We start from the raw sequence: 14,766 nt of genomic DNA on the forward strand, positions 1-14,766 counted from the left end.
TAGTTCCAGATGTGTAAAGTTCAAACACGAGAGGACATGTTAAGGAAACCACGGTCAGTGACGGGTTAGTTCCCTGTAGTTAGGGATGTAGTTAACAACACGCTGCAATAGTTCCAGATGTGTAAAGTTCAAACACGAGAGGACATGTTAAGGAAACCACGGTCAGTGACGGGTTAGTTCCCTGTAGTTAGGGATGTAGTTAACAACACGCTGCAATAGTTCCAGATGTGTAAAGTTCAAACACGAGAGAAAATGTTAAGGAAACCACGGCCGGTGACGGGTTACTTTGCCACATAAATATATGCCGCATAATATGGTCGTTAATATGATCAGGAGAAGCTCGTTCGTTTTAATCGTTTCCCGAACGATGCGGGGGTTACATATGGCATACGGTATCGTTCTCGAAGGTCACTTGTGTAACACTAGCAGGCTGCCAGCTATCTACCTTTATGTAATATATAAACAACAATTGATACATTAACCACAAGACGAGTAGAACACAATCCCCGCTACTTCGTACATTTAATAAACTTAAAACCAAGGACGGTGGACAAGGCAAACATACATTAGCTCATATCATATCAAACTGACCTAAATGACCTGTCCGCTCGCGCTGCTCGTCCACTTGGTATTTTAAACAACTAAATGTGGACTATAAATGTTTAGAAATTTAATCAATAGATCACGTTGGGCCCAGTTACACGTAACAAACGTGTTATTACTTGAACATTACACAAAGTATTATAGCATGTGATACAAATAACACACAACGCGAAGTCAATGCAAACACTATATGTACTAGCTCAACAAAAATTTAACGTAAATTCGTAAATAGAGGTGATTACGAACAACCCATTTTTACGATCGTTCAAGTTTTTCACGCTACAGTTTGTGTTCAAATATTTGTAGAACCGTTCACAAACTTTCAATTTTTTTCAGAACCTTCAAGATCAAAAATTTAAATATATTAAATTTTAAAATATTTCAACTTATTTAAGTGTGCTTGTTGATTAACTGCAGTATAATAAGGAAAATGTCAAACATTATTGTTTGTGTTAAGGACATTTGTGAAGCACTCACATAAAACTCTCGGAGCCGCCATTTCGCGATCGGTATCCTGGTGGAGAAGAACTCGAGCTCGGCGAGTCTCCAGGTGGCTATGGGGATCCTGGTGGCGTACATCTCCCGGCTCCACTTGACGGGGGTGAAACACAGGGAGGTGGGCGAAGTAGAGTCCGGTCCGCTGCTGTAGTCGAGCGAGCGGTCCTCCACGATGCCGCTGTCGCAGAACGCTCTGTTGCTGTCCACATCCATCGCTAGGCTGGCGGCCTGCCTACACTACCTAACACAGACTGACTGACTGACACTGAACTCCGCGCACTGTGTACTGACTGACTGCTGTGACCGCGCAGCGAGCGCGCGCTCTCACACTCGCACTCACACTGCCGCCCTCTTTCATAACCTGACTCACCAGATTAGATAGCGCCTTATCAATCACACGCTGACACGGAGATAACAAGTTTTGAAACTGCAGGTGATCGTCCTACAAGAAAGGAATCTCGAGTGATTTGCCAGGGATGGGCACCTCAGAAGAACACCGAAAATCGACAAAACAGGCGGGCGAGCTCTTGTGATGTTTTCGGTGAATTTGTGTAGCGCTCTCCACACTCCTCAGTTTAACACTATAGATGACGCTGAAATACCCAAGTACTTATTTGGAGGCAAATGTGAGACATAGCATGGACAGTCAAATTCGGTTATTTGTCTACAAAACAAACTTTGTCTTTGACACTAAAACGAGACAGCATAAATAAAAATGTAAACTGAGAAAATCGGCTCTAACGATTGTATGAACAAAATTAGAAAGCCTTTCTAGTTTCCGAAGGTCTAACATCAGTGCAGACTACAGCAGAACCTACCTCGTTATAAACTAGGGGGGTCTGATTATACGATAAATGCCTGAGGGCACTAACAAATATGGTAAACCTGTAAAAATGTATATCAAAGGAAAGTTTTTCTAACATATAACCGAATTTCAATAGCTTAAATTAAATTATAGTGCAGTAAATAAAGATATCCAAAGGACTCCTACAATTCCTCTTCATGCATGACGATGTCATTTGACACCATTCAATAAATAAATATATATAAAATGTAAAATGTACTCCAAACTGTCTCTATATCATGTAGTTCACTCAAGGGTTCATAGGTACTAGCAAAAGCCACCCTACAGCACAGTGGAAGCAACAGTTCATTTTCTCTCCATTTTTATTCAGTCTAGCATTGTTGTTATTAGTGAGAGGTTATTTTGGCAGTTTTATAATTTTTTCCTGACTATTGAGGAATTTTTATCAGTTAAGAAAAATTATTTTCTGTTTTTAGGTATTGTATACTAACATATTTACTAAATATGTTTTTTAAATTGCCAATATAATAAAAATTAGCCACAAATTATTGATGAGTGGCAAATGACGCCACCATGCAATGAGTGAAACTATCCCGATGCCCATTACTGATTGGTATAGTTTCACTTATTTTATTTTTTCTTCTTCGTAGGTGTAAGAAAACATGGATACTTCTGTCTTGGATGATAGTGATATTGCCGAATACTTGGAATTACATAGTAAGAATATTATATCATCTGGGTCAGAGGATGAGGAGTGTAGTTTATGAACTATTTGTTGATGTTGCCCAACAGAATATTTCAGAAGGTATTGAAATACCAGAAGATCTTCCTGCAATTTGCACAGATTTTTCAGAATTTTCAGTCAATACAGGAAAACCCAAGAAGTTATAACGATCACTCGGCCTCATGCTATATCTGAGTACACCTTCATGGGAGGAGTTGATATGACGGACAGAATGATAGCACACTAAAACAAAAAAATTAATAAAATTGTAACCATTAATTATTAAAAAAAAAACATAATATAATTAAAGATAATGAAACCTCATAAGAAATCTACCCTCATGGCATCAAGTCTAAGAAGTGGTACCTTAGAGTATGTTTTCACCTCTTAAATGTGTCCCTAGTGAATGCCTGGTTGTGCTACAGGAAATCGGTTGATGGAAAAATGGACTTGTCTTTCAAATCATCTGTAGCCAACACCCTCATTGCGAAAGGGTTATGTGACACGAAGAAGAGAGGAAGGCCATCATCAATGTCTCCTAACAACACTCCAACTCTTAAGAAAAAAAGTAACCAGTAAACATAATTCCGGAACTGAGATACAACAAAGTTGACTACTGGCCATCGAAAGTCGAAAACGCCAGGTAGCAGCGATGCCGTTTTGAACACTGCAAGAAAAAAAACCAGATTCCAGTGTAAAACATTTGTGGTTTACATGTATGTCCACACTGTATGGAAGCTGTCCATAGTAAATAGGATGTTCTTATATGGATATTTCAAAAAATAAATTGATTTTAGTTTTGAAATTTAATTTTTTTTAAATAAACATTTTTTTATTTTACAAAATGTGACAATATTTAATGTTAAGAGATTAAATACATTTTTATACATTTATAACTTAAACATAGTACATGTACCAGAAAATAAAACAAATTATAAAAAAGGTAACATTTATTTTTTGTTTCCTTATTACATGGTGGTGTCATATGACGTCAGGTCAGCTATTTTTTAACTAAGACGCAAAAAAATTTGAAAAAAATATTTTTGTTATTAAACAAGCCTATTTAACAAGAAAAATAAGTAAAAAAAATTCTTTTAGTTATTTAATAATTCATGCATGAAGAGGTTAAAGTGAGTCAAAGCCATTGAGATTATGGGTTTCGTTAGGCTAATGAAATTAAATATCCAGGTGGACACCCCTACATGGCGGTACTGTCTTCACAGCCCCCAGAGAATACGCCAACCATGCATGCAGTTAACTACAGATATACCGAGTTTAACTGGTTTAATGGCGTCGTTTTACTGTTCCTAGTTTCTATAACTTCAAAAAATTTTGTAACTCAAAAAATCCAACGGAACAATACATTTTTATTGGTTCCGGTTTTCGTCAGCCCATTGTACCAACTCAAGCTACAGTTATACTACACTAGGGGTGACCTGATCTTCAGTATATACTTCAAGCCATATACTGTATCAGAAAAGATGTGTAAAAAGTATACCACATACGAAACTAATCATCAGAAGCTACTAAACCATACAGTCGTTACAATATTATTATTCATTAACAACGCGTTAACAATACACTTTCTTCTCTGTACAAAGGGGTACGTAATAATAGTACATGCTAATCGCGTACGCATTAATTCAACTTGTTTTCTTTAAAACTCTTCTACACTCTACGCCCACATTGATGTTCTCAGCGAATAGCCAACAATACAAAAACCGAATAATTAAAGTGGGACATATCTTATCACAGTAAATCTGCTCTAAATCAGTTAATTGTAATCGGGTTTAAATAATTTTAGTGCAATAAGATTTTTGAAAACCCTCTCTAAAAATGGTTATTCTTGCTATTCTTGAGGAAAAATTCTAGTTTTTAAGATATTCAAAGTTTAAGTTTTAATGGCCGCCATTTGGAAAATACTAAAGGTAATTTCATGATATTATTTTCAGTAACTTGCCTTGTTATCATAAACATTTGAGTCAAATTTGGTATAATTTAATTTACAACTTTTTAAGATATTAGTTTTGTATATAAAATAAGTACAGACAGACAGATGGGAAACTAAACATCGGAGACCCATGTTCATATGGTTAAATGTGTTTTTATTGACCTGAGCAATAATGTGGTATACCTTTGTCCAGAGAGTTACGGTACAACCTGTAAACTAGTATGAACAGATAACAAGTCTGTATAACCTTAGTGTACACACAGATCAACATCTTTCAAAATGAACCAAAGTTATGATTTTGTTTTGTGATAATAACAAGGTAACGCAACATACCAGGGCTGAACTTATGACAAACACTGAGAAGTTATTATGTATTGTTTACTCATAACGTGACACAATACTTGGATATTATGTAAAATAACCCACGATACATCGGATCAGTCATGTCAACCACATTCTCTAGTTTCGGCACTTATAGTAAAACAACGACCGCGCAGTAACACGTTTTTCTTCTAGTCTATGGTGTAGTCATTTAGCCGCGATGTTCACTGTTAATTTTTCCATTTTGTGGTATAGCGATTTTGTCAATCTATTTTTTGGTTAAAATATATTTAGGGCTTCTATAAGCTGTTGTTAGATACAAGCATGTAAGTTTTAGAGTGTTGTTTGCAAAGTGCGGAGCACAAAGAAGCTAAGTGTTTGTGGAAGGAAAGATAATGGTCGTTCAAAGAGAGCTTCTCTGTAACCCTTCAGGTACCGGAAAGCGTTCCGATGATCTCGGACCCGGCTGTAGTGGCGGGATCTCGAGTCTTTCCCCGTAAGAACAATGTTCAACCTCATGTACTTTATATTTACTCGTAGTAGTGTTTTATTGACACAATTAATACGCATCCAAAGAACTTCACTCTTTCTATATTTTTATGCGTTATTCAGAAACAAACCTCGTTGATTTCACTGTTTCAATATTCAAAACGTATACACTGAAAAAAGAACTAGAAACGTTTGAATGGTATTAATCATACGTTTAAAACCGAGGTCGCAAACCGAAATGATTGTGAAACGTCCATGTAATTATTTGTTAAAAATAAGTTTCATTTAGTGAAGAACTCGGAAACACCATAATAAAATTTTATTTTATTTCTTAATATGCAGATTAAGACCCGCGGCTCGAACATTAGTTTTGTACTATTCATTAAAATTAATTTGTGCACAGCCGCATCTTAAAATTGCTATGTACATTTATCGCGTATTTTCTGTTGAAAAAGGCTACGAAAATCACATACTGAATTCGATAATATAAAAACTTTTTCTTCGATTAAGTTACTGGTTCTTTGTTTATAACTGGGTTTTTCATGGCCGAAGGATTGCAAAGGAAAAAGTATTTTTCCAGACATCTGCCATCGTTCTGTGATACAAAAAAAAAAACGCTAAGTTTCGAGATCTGTAATCTGATCTCTTCCTCGGGTGGTTACACTGAACAAAACAGAAAATAGAGCAGAGGCGAATAGTAAATGGCGATCGTCACTGCAGAAGCAAGAAGGCGATTAAAAAGGAAACAAAAGTGGGCCTCTTTTATTGGTTCATTTTAGACGAACTTCATCTGGAACACTGACCATACTGTGACTTTAAATTGGTCTGTTACAAATCTAATCTTTTTCATTATTTAGGCTTCCTTGTCAGTTCCATTTTCAGAATTAGCAACCAAAGTGATCTATTTTTTCGACTGAAAACTCACTGAACGGTTGGTCTGCAAATTTAATACATTATGACTCAATTAATTTCCTTTTAAAGAAATAAGTTTACGATATATTATTTTGGCTTCATTCTAATTCATTCGGTGATCTTAAGACCAACTCCTCTTCTCGTGTTTTCTTTTTCATTTATTATCCTAACGTTTCATGGTCATTATTAAAATATAGCTAAATATATCAACTTATTCCATGAATTATTTATAAAATATAGAACCTCTGTTACATTACATAGATAAAAAGTCCTCAATGAACTCATTAGATTTAACACTTTTTACACTTCAGTTAGAACATGACTCTGTAGTATGCTTAGTCTTAGACCGCCAATGTTTTTAGTTTTGGTGTACCTAATGAAGAGTTGCTTATTTTAAATTCGTGCACTCATAAATAACGTACAAACAGTACATATCAGATTTGACTGATTGGACTGTTCTAAAACCTTACATTTGACGTAGCTTGCGGTTTTATGAAACCAATAATTGGTTATTTTACCACCGGTAGCTTCAGAAGATCGCCCGAGTGGACAGACACTGTCCGAACTAGAGACTATTTCGATCCCTGCCTCCCCCCGCGCCGCCACAAACCTCCCACCCACGCCAGGAAATGTTTAATTGAGCAGATCAACAATGACGCTGCCGACTACCGGCCACCGCACTATCCATGTCCCGAGGCTCGGGCGTCGCACTGGATACCTGCAGGACCTAGTACAATGTATAGCATTCACCATGCCATTCTCCGAGTATCCAACACCTCTCGATCAACAATGAGGCTGGTTACTACCCGCCACCGCACTATCCATGTCCCGAGTCTCGGGCGTCGCACTGGATACCTGCAGGACCTAGTACAATGTATAGCATTCACCATGCCATTCTCCGAGTATCCAACACCTCTCGATCAACAATGAGGCTGGTTACTACCCGCCACCGCACTATCCATGTCCCGAGTCTCGGGCGTCGCACTGGATACCTGCAGGACCTAGTACAATGTATAGCATTCACCATGCCATTCTCCGAGTATCCAACACCTCTCGATCAACAATGAGGCTGGTTACTACCCGCCACCGCACTATCCATGTCCCGAGTCTCGGGCGTCGCACTGGATACCTGCAGGACCTAGTACAATGTATAGCATTCACCATGCCATTCTCCGAGTATCCAACACCTCTCGATCAACAATGAGGCTGGTTACTACCCGCCACCGCACTATCCATGTCCCGAGTCTCGGACGTCGCACTGGATACCTGCAGGACCTAGTACAATGTATAGCATTCACCATGCCATTCTCCGAGTATCCAACACCTCTCGATCAACAATGAGGCTGGTTACTACCGGCCACCGCACTATCCATGTCCCGAGTCTCGGACGTCGCACTGGATACCTGCAGGACCTAGTACAATGTATAGCATTCACCATGCCATTCTCCGAGTATCCAACACCTCTCGATCAACAATGAGGCTGGTTACTACCGGCCACCGCACTATCCATGTCCCGAGTCTCGGACGTCGCACTGGATACCTGCAGGACCTAGTACAATGTATAGCATTCACCATGCCATTCTCCGAGTATCCAACACCTCTCGATCAACAATGAGGCTGGTTACTACCCGCCACCGCACTATCTATGTCCCGAGTCTCGGGCGTCGCACTGGATACCTGCAGGACCTAGTACAATGTATAGCATTCACCATGCCATTCTCCGAGTATCCAACACCTCTCGATCAACAATGAGGCTGGTTACTACCCGCCACCGCACTATCTATGTCCCGAGTCTCGGGCGTCGCACTGGATACCTGCAGGACCTAGTACAATGTATAGCATTCACCATGCCATTCTCCGAGTATCCACCACCTCTCGATCAACAATGAGGCTGGTTACTACCGGCCACCGCACTATCCATGTCCCGAGTCTCGGACGTCGCACTGGATACCTGCAGGACCTAGTACAATGTATAGCATTCACCATGCCATTCTCCGAGTATCCAACACCTCTCGATCAACAATGAGGCTGGTTACTACCCGCCACCGCACTATCTATGTCCCGAGTCTCGGACGTCGCACTGGATACCTGCAGGACCTAGTACAATGTATAGCATCCACCATGCCATTCTCCGAGTATCCAACACCTCTCGATCAACAATGAGGCTGGTTACTACCCGCCACCGCACTATCCATGTCCCGAGTCTCGGGCGTCGCACTGGATACCTGCAGGACCTAGTACAATGTATAGCATTCACCATGCCATTCTCCGAGTATCCAACACCTCTCGATCAACAATGAGGCTGGTTACTACCCGCCACCGCACTATCCATGTCCCGAGTCTCGGGCGTCGCACTGGATACCCTGCAGGATCTAGTACAATGTATAGCATTCACCATGCCATTCTCCGAGTATCCAACACCTCTCGATCAACAATGAGGCTGGTTACTACCCGCCACCGCACTATCCATGTCCCGAGTCTCGGCCGTCGCACTGGATACCTGCAGGACCTAGTACAATGTATAGCATTCACCATGCCATTCTCCGAGTATCCAACACCTCTCGATCAACAATGAGGCTGGTTACTACCGGCCACCGCACTATCCATGTCCCGAGTCTCGGCCGTCGCACTGGATACCCTACAGGACCTGGTATAATGTACAGCATTCACCATGCCATTCTCCGAGTATCCACCACCTCTCGATCAACAATGAGGCTGGTTACTACCGGCCACCGCACTATCCATGTCCCGAGTCTCGGCCGTCGCACTGGATACCCTGCAGGATCTAGTACAATGTATAGCATTCACCATGCCATTCTCCGAGTATCCACCACCTCTCGATCAACAATGAGGCTGGTTACTACCGGCCACCGCACTATCCATGTCCCGAGTCTCGGCCGTCGCACTGGATACCCTGCAGGACCTAGTACAATGTATAGCATTCACCATGCCATTCTCCGAGTATCCAACACCTCTCGATCAACGCGAACAATGAGTAATGAATCTCCTTATGAAAGAGTGAATCTGAATAGAATGAATATTCAAGCGGCGTCCAAATCCCGCTCATACGGCGACAAGGATCTTCCACGAAAGAAATAACAATCAAAAGGCTGTAGCTTTCACAGCGAGGTGGTATTTGATCTTTATCTTGTCTGTAAAATAATAGAAATTCCATTAGTGTTGCTTTCAAATATGAGCTTAAATATTGTGATATGGTACTCAAATGTTCAATCTATAAATATAAAAAGAAAGTTTGTCTAAATGTCTTTTATATACTCAGAAACTATTTGACCGATCATTATGAAACTTTGTATGTACACGTATTTTTCAACGTAGAAGGTTTATATGCTACGCCCATTGATGTAACTCGCCGCCATGCGGCGCTGGAAAATATAGAAGTTATAAAAGCGCCTGCATATTATAAACTGCAATTACGAGACAGTTACGTATATTACATAGCAAAACACCATTTTAAGGCGTTACGTTTTGATGTATGTCTTTAAAATAAATTTATGATTGAACTTAAAGCTTGAGTGTTAAACTACTTTATAATAAAGTATATGTACACATACAATGGCTATAAACATACACTTTAGACAGATTTTCTTGATTGTGGCAACAGGTAAATTCTACATCGGCGTTGGAAATATAATCCACTTGAACCAGAAGTGCTCATACATAGGCAAAGCTTACGAAAAGTGTGCGAAGCCGCTGGAAATAGCTAGTAACTTAAAACAAATGAACATTATAGTATTTTTCTAATTCGTGCTTCGATATAGCTATATTTTCATTCTATTCATGTTTCTATAATATCCTCATTTTTAAGTATATTTCCTGTACAAGATAAATAATTTGGATTATTTTATTTCAGGTCCTCTCTTCCCAATATTAACACCTCCTCAAGCGGCGCCGCAACTTTGAGAGGGGGTGAGGGGGATACCATACTCCCAGAGCTCTACATTTTAGAATGTGCTTGATCAATAGTGTTATGCAGATTGCAAAGACAAAATTAGTATCTAATTTTAGTTTTAGATTGCAACATAAACTCAACTGTGGAACCGTAAATAAATTAGAGCGGAAGTCAATTTAATCGGTCGTATCTGACTCTTTTGGAACGCAGTAACTTTTCAGTCGAACATGAGTTATATATTTTCTTCTTCGGGACAAAAAGTTAATTATCACTCTAGCATTTAAAAAATCTTAAACAGAAAGTAAATTAAAAGAGCCGAAAATTAACGCTTTTTAATTGAAGTTGGTTTTTGTTGGTATATATTCTCTTCATCGGGGCACAAGTTAAACTCAACTAAGGCACTTGAAATACCTTAGATAGAAAATTAAACAGACAGAAGTTGACAAAATTAGGTTTTCGGGAAGTATACGTACGTATTGGTTCATACAACAAAACCTAAAATAGAACCAGTCAAAATTTTATTTATGTTTTGAATTTTTCAACCTTGAATACTGAAATAATATGTACATGATATGTCTACTCGCGTTTAAATAAATTGTAGGGCTTTATCACAATACATCATAAATGCTTCTACTAAGAAAGCTGTGGTCTTCGATTGCGTGAAAAACCACGGGTTAGTGCAAGTTAATGTTTCTGTGAACACCCCAGATAGTTGCGCTCGCTCTCTTGCCAATATTAGGCGTTTTAAAGCTTTTTAGTAAACGCAGGCAGTTTTATTTATTTTTCGATTAATTTGAAACACTTTAAAGCTGTTTGTCTAATTATAATTCCAAAATGTATTTTAAAAAGATACTTAATTAATCAAATAAACATTAAAATAATGTTTTTGTTTTTGCCACACCTTGACGTTGTAATAACTTACTTAGCCATATCTTACGGGCAACTACTCCCTCATGTTTTACCAAGATTTGGCTTACAACAGCTAAGATAAGTTGTAGTTACAGTCTCGTTATAACCTAAGTGTTAGTTTATCAACAAGCTTAAGTGGGATTTAGTGACTGAAGTACCAGTTTCAACTGAACCGGAGCAATTGTTATTTAACTGCTACAGAATTTCAATAAGCCGTACTGTAATTCTGTTCCATTATCAATAAACTTATTGGTGACAATTATAGTCTTAAATCTTTAAACTGCAACTTGTCCGTTTTAATGTTTTGTAACAAAACATTGTAAAGTATCTGGTACAAGGGAATGTCACAATACTCAATTAAATAGCTTTTAATAGATCTTTTACAGTACATTAACTAAGGAAGTTACATTTTCCATAAATATAAAATTTAAAAAGAATTTTTACAACTTACTTAGTGTTTATTACCTTTAAAAGTATTTTAAACTGAGTTACAATCACAGACATTTCCAAAACAGGTATCAAACGGTTTCATTTAAAAATGTATAACACGAACTAAATTACGATTTGAATAATTTATATATAATTCACAACTTTGTGTTGAAGTTACATTACTAGTTTTGGTCATTTAAGCAGCTGAATTCCACTGAAATGTATGGAACGCACGTTTAAAATCGGCAACATAACGTTTTGAGATCTGCAATCCGATCTCTTCCTCAAGTAAACTAACATAACACATCTAGGTTAAAATAAAGAATAATACCAGAGCGTTGCAACACGCATAAATCCCAACCACCATGGGGGACAACACAACTCACTCTAAAATATAACACATCACACTCAACTATTAAACATGCCCTCAATAAACACTGCACAGTAACTATTAAACATGCACTCAATAAACACAGCGCAGTAACTATTAACACTGAACTAAAGAGTACAGGTCACAGTATGTCTGCACTCACCGACCAACCACATAAAACTGTAGATTGCAGTCTTGAAACGTAATTTTACTGAACGTAATCTCGTGTCACTAAACGATGGATGGCAAATGTCCGGAAAAAATCCTGTTTGCTTCACAATCCTTCCATCGTCAAAAAACAATCTTCAAACAAAGGACGTTAAAAATGTATAAGTTAAATCCGGTTCTAAGTGTGGCGGATACAATTTAGTACCAAGTTATACACTGGTTATGGTAGACTATACAGTACAATAATGATCACAGTAGACACTCATCTTTTTCACTCGCGGCTGAGTTAAACACCCACTTCCGGTACAAGTGTGGTGATGTCCTTCAGGCTGGAAGCCCAATTCCCGCGAGCTGTTTCTGCGGTAGCAACATTGTGGTCAAGTTAAAGGGAAGTAATATTGTTTTTGGGGTACTTTACGAGTCCATACGGAAGTGTTCAGGATTAGGACTACTGAACTGTTTTAAAAAGGGTTTGTAAGATTTTAGTGTCAGTCGGTAATATTTGTTCCAGGCAAAGAGGTATTACACCATAGTGTTGTTTAATAAACTATGGTTGTCAGCTCTGAACTATTATTTCTTTGTCGGTGTACACCTCCACGTACTCGGTACAGAGTTGTAGTACAACGATGTAATTGTACACTTTTTTAGTTAAAGCAGTTTTTATTCCTGATTCTGGGACATCCCCGTGATTGGATCTGCAATAGGTACATTGTATTAGTAGTTGCCCATGTTGGAAAATTCAGTTAGTCTGAACAGAACAATTGGGGCTTATAACGGACTAAAGCTTACGTTAGAAGTAGCTGTATAAAAATTACTGATTTAAATTACTTTCAATATATGTACAGGAAAATCACTATACAAAATATCACGCATCTTATTTCCAAATATGTACAGAATTTTGTTTTCGTTTGGCGGCGACCAGATCACAACCATATCGTTAAAATCTAGACTTAATAGAGTACTTACCAAAGTAGAACGTCGATAAAGGTATTAAACATAACACAATATCTCAAATCACTATTAACGTCCACACAAATGTAATGAAACTTATGATAAATTAACGACGCGACTCGAACTGCTGTAACGCGTCGGCAACACTGAACACGGTGGGCAACGCAGACACTGAGACAGCCTGTGCTAACATGTAGTACTGTAGTCGTATATAGCACGTAGCAGTTCAGAGGTTAACTAACTGGCAGTCCAGCTGATAACGGTGACGTCATCTTGTCAAGGTCACTGCTTATCATCGAGCCTACTTCCGTCTCCATTCTGGGGATCTGTCTGTCGGTTTGTCTGTGGGATCAGACTGGGATATGTAGCTGGCAGTTGTTGGGGAGCTTTAGAACAATGTTAAACCTCGTACACTGTTACGGCCATGGTCGTGCAATTACATATTTTGTTTACGTGTATATGCACGTGTAAACTTCACATACAGGTATTGAGTATATTTTTCAAAGCAGTATTTAGGTTTATTACAAATGTATACATTAAAACTATAGTTAAATTCAGTTAGCTACCTGCAAAAGTTACACATTGTTCTATGATACAGAAACAGTACAGCAAACCAAGAAAAGCATTGTGTACGATTGTTTGAGTAAAATTTGAAAGTATTTCTGTTTCCGAGAATCCTGGCGCGATACCCCGCACTGATAACGAGATATCGGCTATCGCGTATCAGAGTACAACTGTAGAGACTCTGATCATCACAAACGCTATTATATATTATACTCATTTACAAATGTGTGTCTATGGGAAAACGTCTGAGTTTTGTAGACAGCTAGCGGTCAAAAATGTTTAACAGCAAAATAATATATCTAAGTAACAATTTGATTTGGGTTTGTAGTAAATCATTAATTTACAAGTAAACGGAAACCAAGAACTATTACTGAAAAATGTTGGTTTTTAAATGCATAGTTTTAAATACGCGTAGATTGTACCATACAGCTTAATAATGTGCTTGCCAATTACGGTGGCCATACTTATGTCGTTATTTATTTAACGATGTAGTTGATTATTAAACGGAATGATCTAGAAACACGTTATACTATAAATAGCTCAGGTCGTAGGTTTGCGTTACATATCTTGCAAAATATCGGGGGAAATCGTTTGAGATGTAGGTACCTCATTCTTTTTACGGAACACAGCTGATTGTTGATTTAGTGAAACTAACTTGAATTGTGCCCAAAACTGTTATGAAATATGTAACATTTTAAAGATAAAGTTCATTACAACCAAACGCTCTTTAAGTTTCTTGCAAAATATATAGGCACTCCTTAAATATTTAAACGATGGGTTATAAAAAGTGCTGGTCTTTTCCAGGAATATGCAACTAAACGTCGAAAAAGGTAGAAGAGTATGTGTGCGTATTAATCTATTACAAATGGGTATTTTTAAATTATTTTATGATCAAAAAAAAGGACGTAAAAGGATGAATATCGTTACTACATAAGTTACTAGACAAGTTATTCCTTGGCTAAAGCATATCCAGAAGTAAAATAGCTGTAAAAATCATAATTATAAAATAAATAAATGGTATCGGTTAATGATCACGAATATTTACCATATTGAATTTATACTCAAAATCTCTTAAAACTCTCGCCGTGACGACTTAATATGTGCGCCTGCAAAAAGCTATGAACACAACCCGTGTACAGTGGTGTATCATTGTCATCGACAG

At 38.2% G+C, this 14,766-nt stretch overlaps 1 protein-coding gene across 11 annotated transcripts in view; it reads right to left on the reverse strand.

Moving 5' to 3' along the window:
- Positions 1 to 13,216, reverse strand: part of LOC124359042 — a 178,143-nt gene extending 164,927 nt beyond the window's left edge. For 2 of the 11 annotated variants that reach the window (XR_006922096.1, XR_006922097.1), the window contains exon 1: positions 1,081 to 1,441. Coding sequence is in view for 8 of the 11 variants with exons in the window: in XM_046811433.1 (XP_046667389.1) it covers positions 1,081 to 1,314 (234 nt within the window). In the remaining 3 variants the exon portion in view is untranslated. Of the gene's footprint in view, positions 1 to 1,080; positions 1,442 to 13,055 lie in introns of those variants that run through there. The other 9 variants (XM_046811433.1, XM_046811432.1, XM_046811428.1 and 6 more) reach the window with 7 other exon arrangements.
- Between the last annotated feature and the right edge of the window lie 1,550 nt (positions 13,217 to 14,766).

This window comes from Homalodisca vitripennis, chromosome 4 (assembly GCF_021130785.1).
Source record: "Homalodisca vitripennis isolate AUS2020 chromosome 4, UT_GWSS_2.1, whole genome shotgun sequence".
NCBI classification, from domain to species: domain Eukaryota; kingdom Metazoa; phylum Arthropoda; class Insecta; order Hemiptera; family Cicadellidae; genus Homalodisca; species Homalodisca vitripennis.